We start from the raw sequence: 27193 nt of genomic DNA on the forward strand, positions 1-27193 counted from the left end.
TCAATGATGAAGTGTTTGTGTCTTCGCAAAATCATCTTTGATAAAATGATGTTCCTGTAAATGTTGTTACATATATAATTAAACATTAGTTTAACAAATTCTGATACCTTTATGAAACAAAATTGTTATAAGTTTTGATTTGATACCTTTATGTTCAACCATAACGCTTCTTTCTCATCTACAGAAACTACTTTCCAATCATCCTCAATAAAATCAATCCTACGCCTTGTAAGAACACCTATGTTACTGGCAAACAGAGCTTGATATTTTCCTATCGCATGCCCAAATTGGTCAAATTCAACCACAAATGGAATCACCAATTTTTCTTTAAGTTTTTTAACTCCTTGTTTAAGCCTATTGTTTTGGCTCTGTATACATGAAAAAAATCAATAATAAGAATCTAACAATAATAACAATACGAAGGAACGATACTAGTAGTCCTAGGTATACATACAATAGAATTGAAATCATACACGTACCATGATGATTTTTGTATAGAACTATGTAATCACAAAACAACAAAATGATTGACTGACGGTTTGTAGTAGCATAGTTTTGTTATTGTGTGTCGAATACGGTCGGGTAGAATTCCACGGATTGCGATAGGAATCACCTGAGTCATTAGTACATGACAATCATGTGACTTCATACCAAGTAACTTCAAATCTATCATCGAAACCAACTTCCTAATGTTAGCAGACTATCATGATGGAACCTTAATGAAAGGACCCGTTCATATACATTATAAATGATTCACAATAGTTGATTACATCGCGAGGTATTTGACCTCTATATGATACGTTTTACAAACATTGCATTCGTTTTTAAAAGACAAACTTTCTTTACATCAAAAATTGACGGCATGCATGCCATTTCATATTACATCCAACTATAATTGACTTAATATTAATCTTGATGAACTCAACGACTCGAATGCAACGTCTTTCAAAGTATGTCATGAATGACTCCAAGTAATATCCTTAAAATGAGCTAATGCACAGCGGAAGATTTCTTTAATACCTGAGAATAAACATGCTTTAAAGTGTCAACCAAAAGGTTGGTGAGTTCATTAGTTTATCATAATCAATCATTTCCGTAATAGTAATAGACCACAAGATTTCAGTTTCCATAAATATTCGTACACTCGCAAGTGTATAAAAGTATTCTATAAGTTGTAGGCACCCGGTAACAAGCCTTAACGTTCATGTTTTACCCTCTGAATTACACCAGACCTGGTGTGTTTAATATAACTTCGAAGTACTAAAGCATCCCATAGTCAGGATGGGGTTTGTCATGCCCAATAGATCTATCTTTAGGATTCGCGCCTACCATACATAGACAAGTAGTTTAATGTTACCAAGCTAAGTGTATATTTCTGGTTTAAACCCACGTAGAATTTGTTTTAGTACTTGTGCCTATTTCGTAAAACATTTATAAAACAGCGCATGTATTCTCAGCCCAAAAATATATATTGCAAAAGCAATTAAAAAGGGAGCAAATGAAACTCACAATACTGTATTTCGTAGCAATTATGTATATGACGGCACTGAACAAGTGCAGGGTTTGTCTCGGATTCACGAACGTATCAATATTGTGATTCAATATTGCAGGAAAGTACGTAGACGCAACGGAGATGATAAACACTAGATTGACCTTACGAGCATACCCATGAACCATACCCATCACCTCCATAGCTATAACCCATAATTTCCTTAGCATCGACTCATTCAAAAAAACTATTTTGAAATCACTCGGACAGCACTCCGTCGTAATATTTTATGTGTACTAATAATATCTTGAAATAATACAGAGCAAATATATATATATATATATATATATATATATATATATATATATATATATATATATATATATATATATATATATATATATATATATATATATATATATATATATATATATATATAAATCGATTGAGAGAGTTTAGAGAAATATATTTTCAAGTTTCTATGAAATAATGAAACCTATTGAATTCTATTTATAATAGATTTTTGAATTATTAAAGTATGAATTATTAAAGTGAATTATTAAAGTATGAATTATTAAAGTGAATTATTAAAGTATGAATTATTAAAGTGAATTATTAAAGTATGAATTATTAAAGTGAATTATTAAAGTATGAATTATTAAAGTGAATTTTATTAAAGTATGAATTATTAAAGTGAATTATTAAAGTTAAAGTAAAGTAAAAGTAAAGTAAAGGTAAAGTTAAAGTATAGTAAAAGTATAAAAACTATGTATGTATAATACGTGTATAAATATATATAATATTAATTTAAATTGTTATATATATTTAATGAAATAAAATATAAATATCGTTATATTTATTATACTGGTTAAGTAATGAGTTGTCAAAAGTGATTCTAGATATTTATAAAAGTTATATACGTTTTAATAATAAAGTTTTTTTTTAAACTGAAAACGTCTTTGTACGTTTGAAAATAGATTAATAGAATATTATGGAAACCAATTCTCCACTAACTTTTGTCTAACTTTCGTAAATGACACTTTTTGTTTTTATTTATAAACAGCTTTACAAATTATTCTGAATATCGTTAAGAGGAATAGATTTTCTCAAATCATAGTGGACCTCTCAACAGAGACTTGTAATCATAATTCAATGTTTCTGATAATTCAATCATTTAATATATATTTTTTTAATTTTGTCGAAAATCATATTGAAACAAATACGTTCGTGTAAAGTATTATACGTTTAATACTTTATTAATATTATCAAGTTATAATATATATATATATATATATATATATATATATATATATATATATATATATATATATATATATATATATACATATCTATCTATATATAACGGTTCGTGAATCGTCGGAATTTGGTCGAGGTTATAATGAATGTATGAACACAGTTTAAAATTCTTGAGATTTAACTTAACAAACTTTGCTTATCATGTCGGAATAATATAAAGATTAAAGTTTAAATTTGGTTGGAAATTTCCGGGTCGTCACAGTACCTACCCGTTAAAGAAATTTCGTCCCCGAAATTTGATAGAGGTCATCATGACTAACAATGAGAATGTTATTATAACGATTATAGAGTTTTATCATGTTCAAGAAGAATGGATAAAATAATTCAATTACTCGAAGCGTGTGAGTGAAGTTATCGTAAATGAATAAAATAAGATAATAGTGATTCGTCGTATCTTTTGAAGTCATCACGATTGATCTCCGAAAAGAAAATCTTTGTAATCTATATTGGATTTGATTATTCGGCGATTAAGGAAATTATGATCCTCTTCGAATTAATGTGATAATCCATTTTGATTTCTCTGTCGGATATTTTACTATAAATCCACCTCATTTATTTTCTTACAACTCACACCTTCTCAACTCATATTTTAAAGTATTTGTCAATATGCTTCATCCAGTGATGATTCTTGATATACTCCTCACTTTCATATCTGTCGCTCTTCTTTTTCATCTGCCTCCGGAAGAATCTATTTACTTCTACTATACTCATGGTTTTATAGTGTTTTTAGTTCTCCCGTGTCTTTATTTTGCTATATGCATTGATATATACGGTTTGTGATTTCTGGGTTGTTGTTGGGTTTTATATCTTCCCTTATATTTCAAAGTCCTTGCTTCTTCTATAATCATTGTCATCCACAGTTAATGTTCTCTTTTATTTGCGATGATTTATACTCCCAATTCTAGTTCGGAGCTTTGTCCTTTCGTTTCTTCTTCTTGCGATTAAGCACCGCTTGTAATGGTCCAGAATTCGCAGATATAAATTTCGGAATGAACATTGTTAATGTTCTAGGGAGGAAATTGTAATGGCACGATCTTGACTTGTAAAATTACCAGAATACCTCGGAAAAGGCCGAATCATCAAGAAATATTTTCTTGATATTTAGAGATCAAAGAGAATACAAGAGACGTGTAACATAGCACATGATGACGTTGAAATGTCCCGTTCTTATTGATTAAAAACGTTCCATATTAATTGATTTCGTTGCGAGGTTTTGACCTCTATATGAGACATTTTTCAAAGACTGCATTCATTTTTAAACAAACCATAACCTTTATTTCATCAATAAAGGTTTAAAAAGCTTTACGTAGATTATCAAATAATGATAATCTAAAATATCCTGTTTACACACGACCATTACATAATGGTTTACAATACAAATATGTTACAACAAAATAAGTTTCTTGAATGCAGTTTTTACACAATATCATACAAGCATGGACTCCAAATCTTGTCCTTATTTAAGTATGCGACAGCGGAAGCTCTTAATAATCACCTGAGAATAAACATGCTTAAAACGTCAACAAAAATGTTGGTGAGTTATAGGTTTAACCTATATATATCAAATCGTAACAATAGACCACAAGATTTCATATTTCAATACACATCCCATACATAGAGATAAAAATCATTCATATGGTGAACACCTGGTAACCGACAATAACAAGATGCATATATTAGAATATCCCCATCATTCCGGGACACCCTTCGGATATGATATAAATTTCGAAGTACTAAAGCATCCGGTACTTTGGATGGGGTTTGTTAGGCCCAATAGATCTATCTTTAGGATTCGCGTCAATTAGGGTGTCTGTTCCCTAATTCTTAGATTACCAGACTTAATAAAAAGGGGCATATTCGATTTCGATAATTCAACCATAGAATGTAGTTTCACGTACTTGTGTCTATTTTGTAAATCATTTATAAAACCTGCATGTATTCTCATCCCAAAAATATTAGATTTTAAAAGTGGGACTATAACTCACTTTCACAGATTTTTACTTCGTCGGGAAGTAAGACTTGGCCACTGGTTGATTCACGAACCTATAACAATATATACATATATATCAAAGTATGTTCAAAATATATTTACAACACTTTTAATATATTTTGATGTTTTAAGTTTATTAAGTCAGCTGTCCTCGTTAGTAACCTACAACTAGTTGTCCACAGTTAGATGTACAGAAATAAATCGATAAATATTATCTTGAATCAATCCACGACCCAGTGTATACGTATCTCAGTATTGATCACAACTCAAACTATATATATTTTGGAATCAACCTCAACCCTGTATAGCTAACTCCAACATTCACATATAGAGTGTCTATGGTTGTTCCGAAATATATATAGATGTGTCGACATGATAGGTCGAAACATTGTATACGTGTCTATGGTATCTCAAGATTACATAATATATAATACAAGTTGATTAAGTTATGGTTGGAATAGATTTGTTACCAATTTTCACGTAGCTAAAATGAGAAAAATTATCCAATCTTGTTTTACCCATAACTTCTTCATTTTAAATCCGTTTTGAGTGAATCAAATTGCTATGGTTTCATATTGAACTCTATTTTATGAATCTAAACAAAAAAGTATAGGTTTCTAGTCGGAAAAATAAGTTACAAGTCGTTTTTGTAAAGGTAGTCATTTCAGTCGAAAGAACGACGTCTAGATGACCATTTTAGAAAACATACTTCCACTTTGAGTTTAACCATAATTTTTGGATATAGTTTCATGTTCATAATAAAAATCATTTTCTCAGAATAACAACTTTTAAATCAAAGTTTATCATAGTTTTTAATTAACTAACCCAAAACAGCCCGCGGTGTTACTACGACGGCGTAAATCCGGTTTTATGGTGTTTTTCGTGTTTCCAGGTTTTAAATCATTAAGTTAGCATATCATATAGATATAGAACATGTGTTTAGTTGATTTTAAAAGTCAAGTTAGAAGGATTAACTTTTGTTTGCGAACAAGTTTAGAATTAACTAAACTATGTTCTAGTAATTACAAGTTTAAACCTTCGAATAAGATAGCTTTATATGTATGAATCGAATGATGTTATGAACATCATTACTACCTTAAGTTCCTTGGATGAACCTACTGGAAAAGAGAAAAATGGATCTAGCTTCAATGGATCCTTGGATGGCTCAAAGTTCTTGAAGCAAAATCATGACACGAAAACAAGTTCAAGTAAGATCATCACTTGAAATAAGATTGTTATAGTTATAGAAATTGAACCAAAGTTTGAATATGATTATTACCTTGTATTAGGATGATAACCTACTGTAAGAAACAAAGATTTCTTGAGGTTGGATGATCACCTTACAAGATTGGAAGTGAGCTAGCAAACTTGAAAGTATTCTTGATTTTATGAAACTAGAACTTTTGGAATTTATGAAGAACACTTAGAACTTGAAGATAGAACTTGAGAGAGTTCAATTAGATGAAGAAAATTGAAGAATGAAAGTGTTTGTAGGTGTTTTTGGTCGTTGGTGTATGGATTAGATATAAAGGATATGTAATTTTGTTTTCATGTAAATAAGTCATGAATGATTACTCATATTTTTGTAATCTTATGAGATATTTCATGCTAGTTGCCAAATGATGGTTCCCACATGTGTTAGGTGACTCACATGAGCTGCTAAGAGCTGATCATTGGAGTGTATATACCAATAGTACATACATCTAAAAGCTGTGTATTGTACGAGTACGAATACGGGTGCATACGAGTAGAATTGTTGATGAAACTGAACGAGAATGTAATTGTAAGCATTTTTGTTAAGTAGAAGTATTTTGATAAGTGTATTGAAGTCTTTCAAAAGTGTATAAATACATATTAAAACACTACATGTATATACATTTTAACTGAGTCGTTAAGTCATCGTTAGTCGTTACATGTAAGTGTTGTTTTGAAACCTTTAGGTTAACGATCTTGTTAAATGTTGTTAACCCAATGTTTATAATAACAAAAGAGATTTTAAATTATTATATTATCATGATATTATGATGTACGAATATCTCTTAATATGATATATATACATTAAATGTCGTTACAACGATAAACGTTACATATATGTCTCGTTTCAAAATCATTAAGTTAGTAGTCTTGTTTTTACATATGTAGTTCATTGTTAATATAATTAATGATATGTTTACTTATCATAATATCATGTTAACTATATATATAACCATATATATGTCATCATATAGTTTTTTTACAAGTTTTAACGTTCGTGAATCACCGGTCAACTTGGGTGGTCAATTGTCTATATGAAACCTATTTCAATTAATCAAGTCTTAACAAGTTTGATTGCTTAACATGTTGGAAACATTTAATCATGTAAACATCAATCTCAATTAATATATATAAACATGGAAAAGTTCGGGTCACTACAGTACCTACCCGTTAAATAAATTTCGTCCCGAAATTTTAAGCTGTTGAAGGTGTTGACGAATCTTCTGGAAATAGATGCGGGTATTTCTTCTTCATCTGATCTTCACGCTCCCAGGTGAACTCGGGTCCTCTACGAGCATTCCATCGAACCTTAACAATTGGTATCTTGTTTTGCTTAAGTCTTTTAACCTCACGATCCATTATTTCGACGGGTTCTTCGATGAATTGGAGTTTTTCGTTGATTTGGATTTCATCTAACGGAATAGTGAGATCTTCTTTAGCAAAACATTTCTTCAAATTCGAGACGTGGAAAGTGTTATGTACAGCCGCGAGTTGTTGAGGTAACTCAAGTCGGTAAGCTACTGGTCCGACACGATCAATAATCTTGAATGGTCCAATATACCTTGGATTTAATTTCCCTCGTTTACCAAATCGAACAACGCCTTTCCAAGGTGAAACTTTAAGCATGACCATCTCTCCAATTTCAAATTCTATATCTTTTCTCTTAATGTCAGCGTAGCTCTTTTGTCGACTTTGGGCGGTTTTCAACCGTTGTTGAATTTGGATGATCTTCTCGGTAGTTTCTTGTATAATCTCCGGACCCGTAATCTGTCTATCCCCCACCTCACTCCAACAAATCGGAGACCTGCACTTTCTACCATAAAGTGCTTCAAACGGCGCCATCTCAATGCTTGAATGGTAGCTGTTGTTGTAGGAAAATTCTGCTAACGGTAGATGTCGATCCCAACTGTTTCCGAAATCAATAACACATGCTCGTAGCATGTCTTCAAGCGTTTGTATCGTCCTTTCGCTCTGCCCATCAGTTTGTGGATGATAGGCAGTACTCATGTCTAGACGAGTTCCTAATGCTTGCTGTAATGTCTGCCAGAATCTTGAAATAAATCTGCCATCCCTATCAGAGATAATAGAGATTGGTATTCCATGTCTGGAGACGACTTCCTTCAAATACAGTCGTGCTAACTTCTCCATCTTGTCATCTTCTCTTATTGGTAGGAAGTGTGCTGATTTGGTGAGACGATCAACTATTACCCAAATAGTATCAAAACCACTTGCAGTCCTTGGCAATTTAGTGATGAAATCCATTGTAATGTTTTCCCATTTCCATTCCGGAATTTCGGGTTGTTGAAGTAGACCTGATGGTTTCTGATGCTCAGCTTTGACCTTAGAACACGTCAAACATTCTCCTACGTATTTAGCAACATCGGCTTTCATACCCGGCCACCAAAAATGTTTCTTGAGATCCTTGTACATCTTCCCCGTTCCAGGATGTATTGAGTATCTGGTTTTATGAGCTTCTCTAAGTACCATTTCTCTCATATCTCCAAATTTTGGTACCCAAATCCTTTCAGCCCTATACCGGGTTCCGTCTTCCCGAATATTAAGATGCTTCTCCGATCCTTTGGGTATTTCATCCTTTAAATTTCCCTCTTTTAAAACTCCTTGTTGCGCCTCCTTTATTTGAGTAGTAATGTTATTATGAATCATTATATTCATAGATTTTACTCGAATGGGTTCTCTATCCTTCCTGCTCAAGGCATCGGCTACCACATTTGCCTTCCCCGGGTGGTAACGAATCTCAAAATCGTAATCATTCAATAATTCAATCCACCTACGCTGCCTCATATTCAGTTGTTTCTGATTAAATATGTGTTGAAGACTTTTGTGGTCGGTATATATAATACTTTTGACCCCATATAAGTAGTGCCTCCAAGTCTTTAATGCAAAAACAACCGCGCCTAATTCCAAATCATGCGTCGTATAATTTTGTTCGTGAATCTTCAATTGTCTAGACGCATAAGCAATCACCTTCGTTCGTTGCATTAATACACAACCGAGACCTTGCTTTGATGCGTCACAATAAATCACAAAATCATCATTCCCTTCAGGCAATGACAATATAGGTGCCGTAGTTAGCTTTTTCTTCAATAACTGAAACGCTTTCTCTTGTTCATCATTCCATTCAAATTTCTTCCCTTTATGCGTTAATGCAGTCAAGGGTTTTGCTATTCTGGAAAAGTCTTGGATGAACCGTCTGTAGTAACCAGCTAATCCTAAAAACTGGCGTATGTGTTTCGGAGTTTTCGGGGTTTCCCACTTTTCAACAGTTTCTATCTTTGCCGGATCCACCTTAATACCTTCTTTGTTCACTATGTGACCGAGGAATTGAACTTCTTCCAACCAAAATGCACACTTTGAAAACTTAGCGTACAATTCTTCCTTCCTCAATACTTCTAACACCTTTCTCAAATGTTCACCGTGTTCTTGGTCATTCTTTGAGTAAATAAGTATGTCATCAATGAAAACAATGACAAACTTGTCAAGGTATGGTCCACACACTCGGTTCATAAGGTCCATGAACACAGCTGGTGCATTAGTTAAACCAAACGGCATGACCATAAACTCGTAATGACCGTAACGTGTTCTGAAAGCAGTCTTTGGAATATCATCTTCTTTCACCCGCATTTGATGATACCCGGAACGTAAGTCAATCTTTGAATAAACAGACGAGCCTTGTAGTTGATCAAATAAGTCGTCGATTCTCGGTAGTGGGTAGCGGTTCTTGATGGTAAGTTTGTTCAACTCTCGGTAGTCGATACACAACCTGAATGTACCATCTTTCTTCTTGACAAACAAAACAGGAGCTCCCCACGGTGATGTGCTTGGTCGGATGAAACCACGCTCTAAAAGTTCTTGTAATTGGCTTTGCAGTTCTTTCATCTCGCTGGGTGCGAGTCTGTAAGGAGCACGAGCTATTGGTGCAGCTCCTGATACAAGATCTATTTGAAATTCAACGGATCGATGTGGGGGTAATCCCGGTAATTCTTTCGGAAATACATCGGGAAATTCTTTTGCAATGGGAACATCATTGATGCTCTTTTCTTCAGTTTGTACTTTCTCGACATGTGCTAGAATAGCATAGCAACCTTTTCTTATTAGTTTTTGTGCCTTCAAATTACTAATAAGATGTAGCTTCGTGTTGCCCTTTTCTCCGTACACCATTAAGGGTTTTCCTTTTTCTCGTATAATTCGAATTGCATTTTTGTAACAAACGATCTCCGCTTTCACTTCTTTCAACCAGTCCATACCGATTATCACATCAAAACTCCCTAACTCTACTGGTATCAAATCAATCTTAAATGTTTCGCTAACCAGTTTAATTTCTCGATTCCGACATATATTATCTGCTGAAATTAATTTACCATTTGCTAATTCGAGTAAAAATTTACTATCCAAAGGCGTCAATGGACAACTTAATTTAGCACAAAAATCTCTACTCATATAGCTTCTATCCGCACCCGAATCAAATAAAACGTAAGCAGATTTATTGTCAATAAGAAACGTACCCGTAACAAGCTCCGGGTCTTCCTGTGCCTCTACCGCATTAATATTGAAAACTCTTCCACGGCCTTGTCCATTCGTGTTCTCCTGGTTTGGGCAATTTCTAATAATGTGGCCTGGTTTTCCACATTTATAACAAACTACATTGGCATAACTTGCTCCGACACTACTTGCTCCGCCATTACTCGTTCCGACACCATTTGTTCCTTTCGTTCTATTAACCCCTGGTCCGTAGACCTCACACTTCGCCGCGCTATGACCATTTCTTTTACACTTGTTGCAAAATTTGGTGCAGAACCCCGAGTGATTCTTTTCACACCTTTGGCATAGTTGCTTCTGATTGTTGTTGTTGTTGCGGTTATTATTTTTATTGAGATGATTGTTGTAGTTGCTGTTGTTGTTGTTGTTGTTGTTGTTGTTGTTGTTGGGCCGTTTGTTGTAGTTGCGATTGATGTTGCGATTGTTGGGATAATTGTTGCGATTATTGTTTTAATTGCTGTTGTTGTTGTATTGGTGATTCTTATCACCGTTTTCCTCCCACTTTCTTTTGACTTGCTTCACATTGGCCTCTTCAGCAGTCTGTTCTTTAATTCTTTCTTCAATCTGGTTCACTAGTTTGTGAGCCATTCTACATGCCTGTTGTATGGAGGCGGGCTCGTGTGAACTTATATCTTCTTGGATTCTTTCCGGTAATCCTTTCACAAACGCGTCGATCTTCTCTTCCTCATCTTCGAATGCTCCCGGACACAATAGGCACAATTCTGTGAATCGTCTTTCGTACGTGGTAATATCAAATCCTTGGGTTCGTAACCCTCTAAGTTCTGTCTTGAGCTTATTGACCTCGGTTCTGGGACGGTACTTCTCGTTCATCAAGTGCTTGAATGCTGACCACGGTAGTGCGTACGCATCATCTTGTCCCACTTGCTCTAGATAGGTATTCCACCATGTTAACGCAGAACCTGTGAAGGTATGCGTAGCGTACTTCACTTTGTCCTCTTCAGTACACTTACTTATGGCAAACACCGATTCAACCTTCTCGGTCCACCGTTTCAATCCGATCGGTCCTTCGGTTCCATCAAATTCCAAAGGTTTGCAGGCAGTGAATTCTTTGTAGGTGCATCCTACACGATTTCCTGTACTGCTAGATCCAAGGTTATTGTTGGTATGTAGCGCAGCCTGTACTGCGGCTATGTTTGAAGCTAGAAAAGTACGGAATTCCTCTTCATTCATATTCACGGTGTGTCGAGTAGTCGGTGCCATTTCCTTCAAAATAGTTAAATGGAACAAGTTAATCATACAGAATATTAAGAGTAGTTAATAGTATTTCGTAGCATAATATGAACTCATTTATAAAAGCTTTTTCTTCATATTAGCGTTTTATAAGTTTAAATTCGGGTAGTACCTACCCGTTAAGTTCATACTTAGTAGCTAATATACAATTCAACTACTACAATTCTATATGAAAAACTGATTATAATAATATTTCGCGTTCAAACTTTTATACAATATTTTACAAACTTACAATACCGCTTATTTTACATAAAGCATGAAATATAGCACACAATAACTTTGATACAAGATAGTTGTGAAGACAATTCTAGCTAGTACACAAGTCGTTCAGCAAAGGCAATAAAGACACGTAATTCATACGTCCAGAAACAAGTCATGCATTCTGGTTTTACTAGGACTACTTCCCATCCTTGGTCTTGTGCAACATAACCGTTATGGCCGTTGATAAGACAGCGTGTTGTAACGTCATCAAAGGGACGAGGGTTACGTAATGTCCAACAGTCCCGTAATAATCTAAAAACCTCATTTCTTACCCCAATTACCGACTCCGTCACTTGTGGAAACGTTTTGTTTAATAGTTGTAGCCCGATGTTCTTGTTCTCACTTTGGTGAGAAGCGAACATTACTAATCCGTAAGCATAACATGCTTCTTTATGTTGCATGTTAGCCGCTTTTTCTAAATCACGAAGTCCAATATTCGGATATATTGAGTCAAAATAATTTCTTAACCCGTTGCGTAAAATAGCATTTGGGTTCCCCGCAATATATGCGTCAAAGTAAACACATCGTAACTTATGGGTTTCCCAATGTGATATCCCCCATCTTTCAAACGAAAGTCTCTTATAAACCAAGACATTCTTGGAACGTTCTTCGAATGTCTTACAAACTGATCTCGCCTTAAATAGTTGTGCCGAAGAATTCTGGCCGACTCTAGACAAGATTTCATCAATCATGTCTCCGGGTAGGTCTCTTAAAATATTGGGTTGTCTATCCATTTTGTGTTTTTAAACTGTAAAATAGACAAGAGTTAGATTCATAAAAAAAATACTTATTAATACAAGCAATTTTTACATATATCATAAAGCATAAGAACACTATATTCCATATATTATACCACACGAATACAACTATCTTATTCCGACTCGCTCGTTTCTTCTTCTTCGGTTTTGGTTCGTTTTGCCAAGTTTCTAGGGATATATGATGTTCCCCTAATACGAGCCGTCGTTGTCCACATTGGTTTAGAAAAACCTGGTGGTTTAGAGGTTCCCGGGTCATTGTTACAACTTAAGGACTTCGGGGGTTGACGATACATATAAAGTTCATCGGGGTTGGAATTAGATTTCTCTATTTTTATGCCCTTTCCCTTATTATTTTCTTTTGCCTTTTTAAATTCAGTTGGGGTAATTTCTATAACATCATCGGAATTCTCGTCGGAATCCGATTCATCGGAGAATTGGTAATCCTCCCAATATTTTGCTTCCTTGGCGGAAACACCATTGACCATAATTAACTTTGGTCGGTTGGTTGAGGATTTTCTTTTACTTAACCGTTTTATTATTTCCCCCACCGGTTCTATTTCTTCATCCGGTTCCGATTCTTCTTCCGGTTCCGATTCTTCTTCCGGTTCCGACCCTTCTTCCGGTTCCTCTTCGGGAACTTGTGAATCAGTCCACAAATCATTCCAATTTACATTTGACTCTTCATTATTATTAGGTGAGTCAATGGGACTTGTTCTAGAGGTAGACATCTATCACATAATATCAAACACGTTAAGAGATTAATATATCACATAATATTCATATGTTAAAAATATATAGTTTCCAACAAAAATGTTAAGCAATCATTTTTAAAGAAAACACGGTCGAAGTCCAGACTCACTAATGCATCCTAACAAACTCGATAAGACACACTAATGCAAATTTTCTGGTTCTCTAAGACCAACGCTCGGATACCAACTGAAATGTCCCGTTCTTATTGATTAAAAACGTTCCATATTAATTGATTTCGTTGCGAGGTTTTGACCTCTATATGAGACATTTTTCAAAGACTGCATTCATTTTTAAACAAACCATAACCTTTATTTCATCAATAAAGGTTTAAAAAGCTTTACGTAGATTATCAAATAATGATAATCTAAAATATCCTGTTTACACACGACCATTACATAATGGTTTACAATACAAATATGTTACAACAAAATAAGTTTCTTGAATGCAGTTTTTACACAATATCATACAAGCATGGACTCCAAATCTTGTCCTTATTTAAGTATGCGACAGCGGAAGCTCTTAATAATCACCTGAGAATAAACATGCTTAAAACGTCAACAAAAATGTTGGTGAGTTATAGGTTTAACCTATATATATCAAATCGTAACAATAGACCACAAGATTTCATATTTCAATACACATCCCATACATAGAGATAAAAATCATTCATATGGTGAACACCTGGTAACCGACAATAACAAGATGCATATATTAGAATATCCCCATCATTCCGGGACACCCTTCGGATATGATATAAATTTCGAAGTACTAAAGCATCCGGTACTTTGGATGGGGTTTGTTAGGCCCAATAGATCTATCTTTAGGATTCGCGTCAATTAGGGTGTCTGTTCCCTAATTCTTAGATTACCAGACTTAATAAAAAGGGGCATATTCGATTTCGATAATTCAACCATAGAATGTAGTTTCACGTACTTGTGTCTATTTTGTAAATCATTTATAAAACCTGCATGTATTCTCATCCCAAAAATATTAGATTTTAAAAGTGGGACTATAACTCACTTTCACAGATTTTTACTTCGTCGGGAAGTAAGACTTGGCCACTGGTTGATTCACGAACCTATAACAATATATACATATATATCAAAGTATGTTCAAAATATATTTACAACACTTTTAATATATTTTGATGTTTTAAGTTTATTAAGTCAGCTGTCCTCGTTAGTAACCTACAACTAGTTGTCCACAGTTAGATGTACAGAAATAAATCGATAAATATTATCTTGAATCAATCCACGACCCAGTGTATACGTATCTCAGTATTGATCACAACTCAAACTATATATATTTTGGAATCAACCTCAACCCTGTATAGCTAACTCCAACATTCACATATAGAGTGTCTATGGTTGTTCCGAAATATATATAGATGTGTCGACATGATAGGTCGAAACATTGTATACGTGTCTATGGTATCTCAAGATTACATAATATATAATACAAGTTGATTAAGTTATGGTTGGAATAGATTTGTTACCAATTTTCACGTAGCTAAAATGAGAAAAATTATCCAATCTTGTTTTACCCATAACTTCTTCATTTTAAATCCGTTTTGAGTGAATCAAATTGCTATGGTTTCATATTGAACTCTATTTTATGAATCTAAACAAAAAAGTATAGGTTTCTAGTCGGAAAAATAAGTTACAAGTCGTTTTTGTAAAGGTAGTCATTTCAGTCGAAAGAACGACGTCTAGATGACCATTTTAGAAAACATACTTCCACTTTGAGTTTAACCATAATTTTTGGATATAGTTTCATGTTCATAATAAAAATCATTTTCTCAGAATAACAACTTTTAAATCAAAGTTTATCATAGTTTTTAATTAACTAACCCAAAACAGCCCGCGGTGTTACTACGACGGCGTAAATCCGGTTTTATGGTGTTTTTCGTGTTTCCAGGTTTTAAATCATTAAGTTAGCATATCATATAGATATAGAACATGTGTTTAGTTGATTTTAAAAGTCAAGTTAGAAGGATTAACTTTTGTTTGCGAACAAGTTTAGAATTAACTAAACTATGTTCTAGTGATTACAAGTTTAAACCTTCGAATAAGATAGCTTTATATGTATGAATCGAATGATGTTATGAACATCATTACTGCCTTAAGTTCCTTGGATGAACCTACTGGAAAAGAGAAAAATGGATCTAGCTTCAATGGATCCTTGGATGGCTCAAAGTTCTTGAAGCAAAATCATGACACGAAAACAAGTTCAAGTAAGATCATCACTTGAAATAAGATTGTTATAGTTATAGAAATTGAACCAAAGTTTGAATATGATTATTACCTTGTATTAGGATGATAACCTACTGTAAGAAACAAAGATTTCTTGAGGTTGGATGATCACCTTACAAGATTGGAAGTGAGCTAGCAAACTTGAAAGTATTCTTGATTTTATGAAACTAGAACTTTTGGAATTTATGAAGAACACTTAGAACTTGAAGATAGAACTTGAGAGAGTTCAATTAGATGAAGAAAATTGAAGAATGAAAGTGTTTGTAGGTGTTTTTGGTCGTTGGTGTATGGATTAGATATAAAGGATATGTAATTTTGTTTTCATGTAAATAAGTCATGAATGATTACTCATATTTTTGTAATCTTATGAGATATTTCATGCTAGTTGCCAAATGATGGTTCCCACATGTGTTAGGTGACTCACATGGGCTGCTAAGAGCTGATCATTGGAGTGTATATACCAATAGTACATACATCTAAAAGCTGTGTATTGTACGAGTACGAATACGGGTGCATACGAGTAGAATTGTTGATGAAACTGAACGAGAATGTAATTGTAAGCATTTTTGTTAAGTAGAAGTATTTTGATAAGTGTATTGAAGTCTTTCAAAAGTGTATAAATACATATTAAAACACTACATGTATATACATTTTAACTGAGTCGTTAAGTCATCGTTAGTCGTTACATGTAAGTGTTGTTTTGAAACCTTTAGGTTAACGATCTTGTTAAATGTTGTTAACCCAATGTTTATAATAACAAAAGAGATTTTAAATTATTATATTATCATGATATTATGATGTACGAATATCTCTTAATATGATATATATACATTAAATGTCGTTACAACGATAAACGTTACATATATGTCTCGTTTCAAAATCATTAAGTTAGTAGTCTTGTTTTTACATATGTAGTTCATTGTTAATATAATTAATGATATGTTTACTTATCATAATATCATGTTAACTATATATATAACCATATATATGTCATCATATAGTTTTTTTACAAGTTTTAACGTTCGTGAATCACCGGTCAACTTGGGTGGTCAATTGTCTATATGAAACCTATTTCAATTAATCAAGTCTTAACAAGTTTGATTGCTTAACATGTTGGAAACATTTAATCATGTAAACATCAATCTCAATTAATATATATAAACATGGAAAAGTTCGGGTCACTACAGACGTTATGATCTGTGAATCATCATGTTCCATTTAGAAACTCAGCATGAATTACTGTAATATAATCACGTTGATCAAGTATCATTATAATATACTAACTCATGCTTCAGCTCCCAACACTTCTTCATGAATATTCCTATTTTAAACTCGAATGTTTCAGAATTTTGAAACTAAAATAGTTTCTTTTATGATATAATACAGATAGCGCGAAGAGATAAATGATTTCAGATAAGAATAATTATAAAAATATCTTCAGAAGTATGGATGATATTTATAATGAAAGATACGATGATATCTTAGAATGTCTAATATCAGAGGATGATGAAGGATATTGTCCGCAGGGGTTTGGAGACAGGAGCAAGGTATTCGTTAATGACTTCAGCAAGTACTGAATCATTTGGATTCTTTAAAGGCAGGTTCAGCCTTTGTGATTTGTCCACAGCCTCCTTCATACTTTGCTCAATCCGTTTTCCAGTTCCAAACCTTCTCTTTTTCTGAGCTTTGCCAATATACTATCCTTTATCATCCAACTTTTTACTGTTAAGGTCGTTTACAGTTTTTGCTGCTTCATCAGTATTTTTCAAAATTTCGAGAACTGGTTCGCAGTTTAGGGTGTTTTTCAGAAATTTCTCATTCAAAGAATGTAAGTCTTGGAGGTAGACGTTGTGTGTATATGTAATTGTTGATGTAGACATGCTGCGAGGTATCAAAATACTGATTGCTGATTCTCAATAATTGGTATGGCAATTCTTGTTATATGGTACGAATGAGTATATGATAGGGTTTCGATAATTATAATGATTTTTTTTTTTGGAAAGTCAAAGATCAGTGAAGTTGTTGGTAAGTTTATTGCTAATGTGGTGAATATATACGATTCTCTGGTAACGTTGGCGAAAGGGCAACGTATTTATCGAGGTTTTAATAAGACTGTTTTGATTGAGAAGTCGAAGTTGACTTGCTGGAGCTGTGACAAAACTGTCTATTTTGAAACGGAATTGAAAAGTTATTTTAGCTAGTAAATGCCAAAGGGTCTAACACGGATACGTGTCGAACTATGACTTGGGTTTTGAGAGTTTTTCAGGTGTTTAACTGTGGGTAACATGTGGTTGGATCATCATCTCGATTGTTCCTTAGTTGAAGTCTCTTCAGGAATTTCGAAGGGTTTGAGAACATATTGTAATCGTTAATACATATGATGTTCTAACACAATTTTGAAGTCAAAGTATAGCTTTGAAAGATATAGGAATCTAAGAGTGATGATACTGGTTATATTTCGAATTGAATTATGCGATTTCAAAATCAGAATATGTAATTGAATTTGAATGAGTATGATTGTTCTGATTTATATGAAAGAATGGATATTGTTGTGAAAGTAGGGAGTATAGTTGATGATTGCCGAATCAGTTTCGAAAAATGTAATATATGAATTGCGAATTTATATATCTCTCGAGTATTACCTACCCGTTAAAAAAAATTTCACAATTAATATTTTGTACAAAAGAAGTTTATTACAGTCTTTATGAAAATATATGTGTATATTTTCTTTAGATGTAATATAGATTTAATGAGTTAATATTAAATTAAACTCATTTGTTTTATGGTTGGAACTAGAATTGAGTAATCCCTAAAACTTTATAAATTGCATAAGTATTTCTTCAATAATATTGAAATTATGAATCATTACTTTGTTATTTGTTGGTTTTCGTGAAATTCTTGTGAACTTCGCAAGGTACGAATGATGTTATTTGAAAAGTTTCGAGTACATCGATGATGAAAGTGTAAAATCAAACATATATTTGAATAATACACTTGATTTATTATGAATGGGATTTTTATTGAATTGAGACGGAGATTGTAATTAACGATGGTTAAGTTGCAGACGAAGGACGTTCATCATTGCATATTTGTAATATGAATTAACTGAGTAGTTAAGATTCACACATAATAGCTTAGTACGGGAAGATTTATTATGGTTTAAAAATTTATACATATAAATCTTTCGATTGGAAATGAGTTAATACTTCATAACTCATTGATACAATATATTTGTTGTTGATTCGTAATGATGTCCACAATGATTCTTGAACTGACAGAGTTTGTGATGTTACAGGTACTGTTGATTCTGACGATACTGAGGGCACTGACTGTGTTGATGATGCTACGGTCCTGTTGATGATGTTGGTAAAACAATTCTAGCTTGTAAATCGTACACCATTTTCGATCAAAGTTTCTACTCTACCATCTCCGTTCACTCATCCGATTTACGGTCAGAATTAAATAATCTCTAAGATTTTGGAGATTACATAACTGCCGCAGAGATATCTCTTCAATGAATTTTATGAATTAATACTTCATCGTTTGTTGTTGTTGATATTCCTGGATATTTACAGGGCGTATGATGTTGATGTTTGAGATACAGATTGTGATGTTGCGGTGTGGGATGTGGATGTTGTTGTTGGTGGTAGTGATGGTACTATTGGTGTTGCTGATGGTGGTACTGTTTATGCTGCTGGTGCTGCTGCTGGTGTTTGTAACCTTTGCACCATATTCTCCCACGCGAAGCTCGTTGACTTCTTCTATTACACCGAGGTGATTGTCGGTTCGGACGAGCGGATAAATAAAATCTAGAATTTGGTGTAGTATGTAATCGTAATGAGATACTCTAGAAATAAGAGAGAAAATGGTGTTTCGGATAGGTTCGCCGGTAAGTGCTTCAGGTTCTTCGCCAAGAGGGCAATGTGGTGGATGAAAGGGATCACCTTCTTCTTGTCTCCAATGATTAAGGAGGCTACGAACCCATCCCCAATTCATCCAGAATAGATGATGACTAATTGGTTGATCCATTCCGGTCACACTGCTTTCGGAACTTGAGTGGGATTCCATTTCGGAATCTGAGGGACTTGAACTTATGACGAATTCCATTTCGAACGATTGAATGAAGAATTTTTCGATATGAAATGATTTTCCGGCTATCGGGTGGTATTGTAATTACATAGAGCAAAAGGTTTCGTAGATTACAGAGGAATTTACGAAATATGTCATGCAAAGTTTACAGTAACAGATACGCTAAGATATGAATTAGGAGATACGCTAAGATATGAATTTTGTCTATACACTATTCATGCAATCAATGCAATAAGATGTGTCTAGACTAAGAATGATAAGCAGGTAATTTCCAACAAAAATGATGAGCAAAACTTTTGACATGCAGACACGGTCGAAGTCCAGACTCACTAATGCATCCTAACGACTATCAGTTAGACACACTAATGCAGACCTGGTTCGCTAAGATCACCGCTCTGATACCAACTGAAAGGACCCGTTCATATACATTATAAACGATTCACAATAGTTGATTACATCGCGAGGTATTTGACCTCTATATGAGACGTTTTACAAACATTGCATTCGTTTTTAAAAGACAAACTTTCTTTACATCAAAAATTGACGGCATGCATGCCATTTCATATTACATCCAACTATAATTGACTTAATATTAATCTTGATGAACTCAACGACTCGAATGCAACGTCTTTCAAAGTATGTCATGAATGACTCCAAGTAATATCCTTAAAATGAGCTAATGCACAGCGGAAGATTTCTTTAATACCTGAGAATAAACATGCTTTAAAGTGTCAACCAAAAGGTTGGTGAGTTCATTAGTTTATCATAATCAATCATTTCCGTAATAGTAATAGACCACAAGATTTCAGTTTCCATAAATATTCGTACACTCGCAAGTGTATAAAAGTATTCTATAAGTTGTAGGCACCCGGTAACAAGCCTTAACGTTCATGTTTTACCCTCTGAAGTACACCAGACCAGGTGTGTTTAATATAACTTCGAAGTACTAAAGCATCCCATAGTCAGGATGGGGTTTGTCATGCCCAATAGATCTATCTTTAGGATTCGCGCCTACCGTACATAGACAAGTAGTTTAATGTTACCAAGCTAAGGGTATATTTCTGATTTAAACCCATGTAGAATTTGTTTTAGTACTTGTGCCTATTTCATAAAACATTTATAAAACAGCGCATGTATTCTCAGCCCAAAAATATATATTGCAAAAGCAATTAAAAAGGGAGCAAATGAAACTCACAATACTGTCTTTCGTAGCAATTATGTATATGACGGCACTGAACAAGTGCAGGGTTTGTCTCGGATTCACGAACGTATCAATATTGTGATTCAATATTACAGGAAAGTACTTAGACGCGACAGAGATGATAAACACTAGATTGACCTTACGAGCATACCCATGAACCATACCCATCACCTCCATAGCTATAACCCATAATTTCCTTAGCTTCGACTCATTCAAAAAAACTATTTTGAAATCACTCGGACAGCACTCCGTCGTAATATTTTATGTGTACTAATAATATCTTGAAATAATACAGAGCAAATATATATATATATATATATATATATATATATATATATATATATATATATATATATAAATCGATTGACAGAGTTTAAAGAAATATATTTTCAAGTTTCTATGAAATAATGAAACCTATTGAATTCTATTTATAATAGATTTTTGAATTATTAAAGTATGAATTATTAAAGTGAATTATTAAAGTATTAATTATTAAAGTATGAATTATTAAAGTGAATTATTAAAGTATGAATTATTAAAGTGAATTATTAAAATATGAACTATTAAAATGAATTATTAAAGTATGAATTATTAAAGTGAATTATTAAAGTATGAATTATTAAAGTGAATTATTAAAGTTAAAGTAAAGTAAAAGTAAAAGTAAAGTAAAGGTAAAGTTAAAGTATAGTAAAAGTATAAAAACTATGTATGTATAATACGCGTATAAATATATATAATATTAATTTAAATCGTTATATATATTTAATGAAATAAAATATAAATATCGTTATATTTATTATACTGGTTAAGTAATGAGTTGTCAAAAGTGATTCTAGATATTTATAAAAGTTATATACGTTTTAATAATAAAGTTTTTTTTTAACTGAAAACGTCTTTGTACGTTTGAAAATAGATTAATAGAATATTATGAAAACCAATTCTCCACTAACTTTTGTCTAACTTTCGTAAATGACACTTTTTGTTTTTATTTATAAATAGCTTTACAAATTATTCTGAATATCGTTAAGAGGAATAGATTTTCTCAAATCATAGTGGACCTCTCAACAGAGACTTGTAATCATAATTCAATGTTTCTGATAATTCAATCATTTAATATATATTTTTTTAATTTTGTCCAAAATCATATTGAAACAAATACGTTCGTGTAAAGTATTATACGTTTAATACTTTATTAATATTATCAAGTTATAATATATATATATATATATATATATATATATATATATATATATATTATACGTTTAATACTTTATTAATATTATCAAGTTATAATATATATATATATATATATATATATATATATATATATATATATATATATATATATATATATATATACATACATATACATATCTATCTATATATAACGGTTCGTGAATCGTCGGAATTTGGTCGAGGTTATAATGAATGTATGAACACAGTTTAAAATTCTTGAGATTTAACTTAACAAACTTTGCTTATCATGTCGGAATAATATAAAGATTAAAGTTTAAATTTGGTTGGAAATTTCCGGGTCGTCACACTTAATACCATGTAAACATTGACAGAATTTAGTTTTCTCGACCTTCGACATAGTATAACAGGCCGGTGGAAGAAACTTGGTGGCCCTTCCATCAATATCTTTAGGTTGTAGCTCTGGTCTGATATTCATTAATTCCATGTCCCTTCTAACTTTAATTCCATCTTTTGTTTTTACAGGAATGTTCAACAGTAACCCTATCAAACTTTCACAAACTTTTTTCTCAATATGCATAACATCAAGACAATGTCGGACTCGTAAATGCTTCCAGTAGGGTAATTTCCAAAAAATAGACTTTTTCTTCCAAATACCTTTGGGAGGACCAAAACCTTTCTTTCCCAACACTACATTTATATTAGCAACTTTGGAGAGTGTAGTTTCTCTATCTAATGGTGGTGGTAGCTTTCTATCCTCTATAATACCATCAAATAAATCTGACTTTTTACTATACAGATGATTCTCAGCAAGCTCTCTCCGATGCCCCATAAATACCGGTTTCTTACAATTTGTGAGCCATATCGAGTGAGTATTTTCCTCATAAACAGGACATGCCTTTTTCCCCTTCGTACTATATCCAGACAAATTACCATAAGCAGGAAAATCATTAATGGTGCAAAAAAGCATTGCCCGTAGTTGGAAGTATTCTTTCTTGTATGCATCATAAACGTGTATGCCGGTAGTCCATAATTCTATCATGTCATCAACTAATTGTTGCAAATAAACATCAATGTCGTTTCCAGGTTGCTTTGGGCCTTGAATCAAAAGAGACATCATTATGTATTTTCTTTTCATACATAGCCAAGGCGGTAGGTTATAAATGCATAGAAGAACAGGCCACATGCTGTGACGGCTACTCAAATCTTCGAAAGGATTAATTCCATCTGAACTGAGTCCGAACCTTATATTACGTATCTCATCCCCAAATTCTCCAAAATCTTTATCAATATTTTTCCATTGAAGTAAATCGACCACATGTCGCATTTTTCCATCATTTTTACGATCTTCAGCATGCCAATGTAATAATTTTGCATCTTTCTCATTCGCAAATAATCTCTTTAATCTTGGTATGATAGGCAAGTACCACAATAATTTTGCAGGAGGTCCATTTTCCGACACATCACTATCAACATTATCAGTTGGTTTTCCACGTTTATACCTAGATGTACCACATACCTTACATTGATGAAGGTCTTTGTCTTCATTCCTGTATAACATACAATCATTTAGACAAGCATATATTCTCTGTATTTCCAATCCCATTGGGCACATTAATTTCTTTGCTTGGTATGTTGAAACTGGCAACTCATTACCTTCTTGTAGCATTTTGTTCAACAACTCTAAAAGGCTAGTGAAACTTGTGTCGCTCCAACCATTGTTTGATTTTAAGTTAACCAGTTGTATAACGGCGAAAAGTTTTGTAAAATTCATACAACCGGTATATAAAGGTTTTTCAGCGTCAACAAATAGTTGTTGTAATCTGTCATGATACTTATCAGTAACATTATCCTCCATATCCAAATCGTCAAACATGTCATCAAAATTAACATTATTGTCACTATTGTATGAATCACAGTGTTGTGATAGTCGGCAGACTTGGCCAACGCGTCGGCCGATGCGTCATTTTTTTGGGTTCTCCGTCCCGTTTTTTCTGAGAACGACTCAAAAGACGGTTAAAGCTAAAAGTTCAGTCAAATTCTGGCAAAGACGGTCAAAGTTGGTCAAACACGGTCAAAATAGTCAAATTTTCGTCAAAATGTGATATGTTTTAAAATTAGGGTTTGTTTTCATTTTTTGGGCCGCTCTTTTCTCTGTGTCCTTACTGATTATGTACTCGGTAACATTAATTGAGTTTGAAGTTTGATTGTATTTAGATTCAAGTTCTTATTAGGAAATTTATGGTACATAATCAACTATTTTATACATATATAAATATATATTTAAGAAATTATTAATAAAGTCAACGTTGGTCAACGACCGATGCGTCCCCCAACGCGTCCCTGACTCGGCCGAAGCGTCCTTTTTAGGTCTCGACCGATGCGTCCCCGACTCGCGACTTTTACAACCTTGATGAATCTTCTTCGTTATCGGTATCGTTATCTGAAACAGACGGGCTAAGTTCAGCTAATGACTCACCATGAATAGACCAACATGTGTACCCTCTCATAAATCCGTGTGCAATTAGATGATTTTTGATATCGTTTGAATTAGTATACCACCGAGCATTTTTGCATTTCTTACAAGGACAACTAATTGTGGTGTTTCCTTTTTCTAGTTGATCAGTCTCGGCAATTATGATAAATTCATCAAGACTATCAATAAACTCAGAGGTAGCGCGACCTATCTCGTACATCCAAGTATTCCGATCCATCTACAATCAACAATGAAAAAGTTAATACATTATTAATAATAAAGAATGTAAAAAGTTGGAAAAGGGACTAGAACCCTCGACCTCCTCTCTATCAAGCAACATCCTAGCCATCTAAGCAATTGTGTTAACCTGACAACTTTACATTTATTTTCTATAAAAACATCACGTATGGTCTATTGTAAAAAAAAAAACCCCAAATCAAAATCAATTGAGTTTTATCGATCATAATCCCATAACCTCTTTCATTTCTCCTTTGTTATCTATATGTGTTCTAAAAAAACCCTGAAGTAACCCAAATCAATTGAATCTGTAAACCCTAATTGTTCGATAACCAATTCGATTCCTGTTCTATTTTAGATTCGGTCTCTGCACGATTCTACTTTGCTACCATGGCTTACAAAAAGCAACGTATTTCAAGAGAGTTTATTTCTAAGGTTAGTTCCTATCAGTAATTATAATTAATAATTAATTTTATATATTTGATAATCTAAATTTATTACTTTTTTTGTTCAGAAAAAAATATGAATATTATTGTCGTGCAATTAGACTTTGAAATGAGTTTGGTTATGAGTTCGGTCAATTTCCTTGTGATTGCATATTGTGTATGTGTGATATGTTTGTTGTATTATTCATAACACAATAATAAGACTGCATGTGTTTGAAATGATATTAAGGTGTATAAGCCTGTGTTTGATGTACTATGATCTTAATTTGTATATGCATGTGCTTAGATGTGTATCTTTTCTATTGCATTTTGTGTACAGATGCAACAAAAAAAATAAAATAAAAAGAAGTGTAAACAAACTGAAAAAGAAGTTAGTTGTTCAGTTGAAGATTGAATTTGACGAGTTTGGCCAAGTAATTGGAAAAAACCAAGCTATTTTTGCAAGCAACATAGGCGTTTTAACTAGGAGCACTTGTGATTTTCTTGTAAAGGATTGGAAGCATGTGTCTCCTGATCAGAAACAAAGTTTATGGTTGAAAATAAAGGTATTAAAATCTAAGATTTTGTTTAATTACTTTTCATTTATATATGTTACAACATTCACCACTTACATTAGTTTAAATTATACCGGAACTTCATAATATTGATGACGATTTTGCACACAAAACAACACTTTAAAAATGCAACACAGCATTTACGAGATTCAAGCGCAAGTTAAGAACGTATATTGATAAGGGCAAGATTCCTTATGAGGAAATAAAAGAATACGATTTCATAACTCCAGAAAAATGGAAAATTTTTTGTGAAATCGAAGATACGCCTGCTAGACGAGTAAGTGCTATTCATTTGATTTGTAACAGGTATGGAGGTACATTGTGATATTGTAACGCTTTGAAAAAGGCATTTAATCACATTTACACTGTGTAGGCTCTAAGAGAAAAAGGCAGGCAAAATGCCTTGAAAAAAGAAAAAGAAAACTATGCTAGAGTTGGTCGTTCGGGATATCATGGGTAAAAAAAGCACAATGAGATACAGAAGTAAATGATCCTCATCAACGTACACCATACCACAATATCAAAGATCCTGCTGCGAGGTATTACGTGCTAGGCATGATGAAGCCGGATGACGCAGGAAAGACGGCAGTATGCCCAGAAACAATTGCGTCGCTTATAGAGAAAATTGTAATATATTTATTTTTGAATTTTTAGACTAACCAACTCATAAATTATCTATAATTGATTACTTGTGTTGTTTTTTCCAGGTTAGGACAGATAAAGAGGGCGGGGATGCCTTGTTAACTCATGTGGGGAAGGAACACGGTGGTCGAAAACGGGGTTTAAGTAGCACAATAGGCTACAGCAAAATCAGAAAGAAAAATAAAGTAGACGGTAAAGGGACGAGGGTAACTGATTTAACTGATGTTATTTTCTTACAATATTTAAATGCTTACTTACTACATTTTATATTTCATGTTTGCTAATGAGAAGTCTCAGGAAAACCAAAAGCATGATGATGAAGAGGATGTTGTTGATGAAGATAATGATGATGATGAAGAGAATGATGATGATGATGAAGATGTTGATGATGAAGAGAATGATGATGATGATGAAGAGGATGTTGATGAGAAGTCTGATGATGAAGTTGAAGGTGATAATGAATTGGAAGGTGCTA

General features: G+C 33.2%; 1 protein-coding gene across 1 annotated transcript; it reads right to left on the minus strand.

Moving 5' to 3' along the window:
• LOC139875345 (uncharacterized) lies at positions 1 to 25188 on the minus strand. Its single transcript, XM_071862684.1, has 5 exons — positions 25159 to 25188; positions 24773 to 25077; positions 22755 to 24264; positions 147 to 368; positions 1 to 54 (listed from the first exon to the last, which is right to left on the minus strand). Exons 1-5 carry the CDS (start codon positions 25186 to 25188, stop codon positions 1 to 3), a joined length of 2121 nt encoding a protein of 706 aa, XP_071718785.1.
• Positions 25189 to 27193: the final 2005 nt, after the last annotated feature.

This window comes from Rutidosis leptorrhynchoides, chromosome 11 (genome assembly GCF_046630445.1).
Source record: "Rutidosis leptorrhynchoides isolate AG116_Rl617_1_P2 chromosome 11, CSIRO_AGI_Rlap_v1, whole genome shotgun sequence".
Taxonomy (NCBI): domain Eukaryota; kingdom Viridiplantae; phylum Streptophyta; class Magnoliopsida; order Asterales; family Asteraceae; genus Rutidosis; species Rutidosis leptorrhynchoides.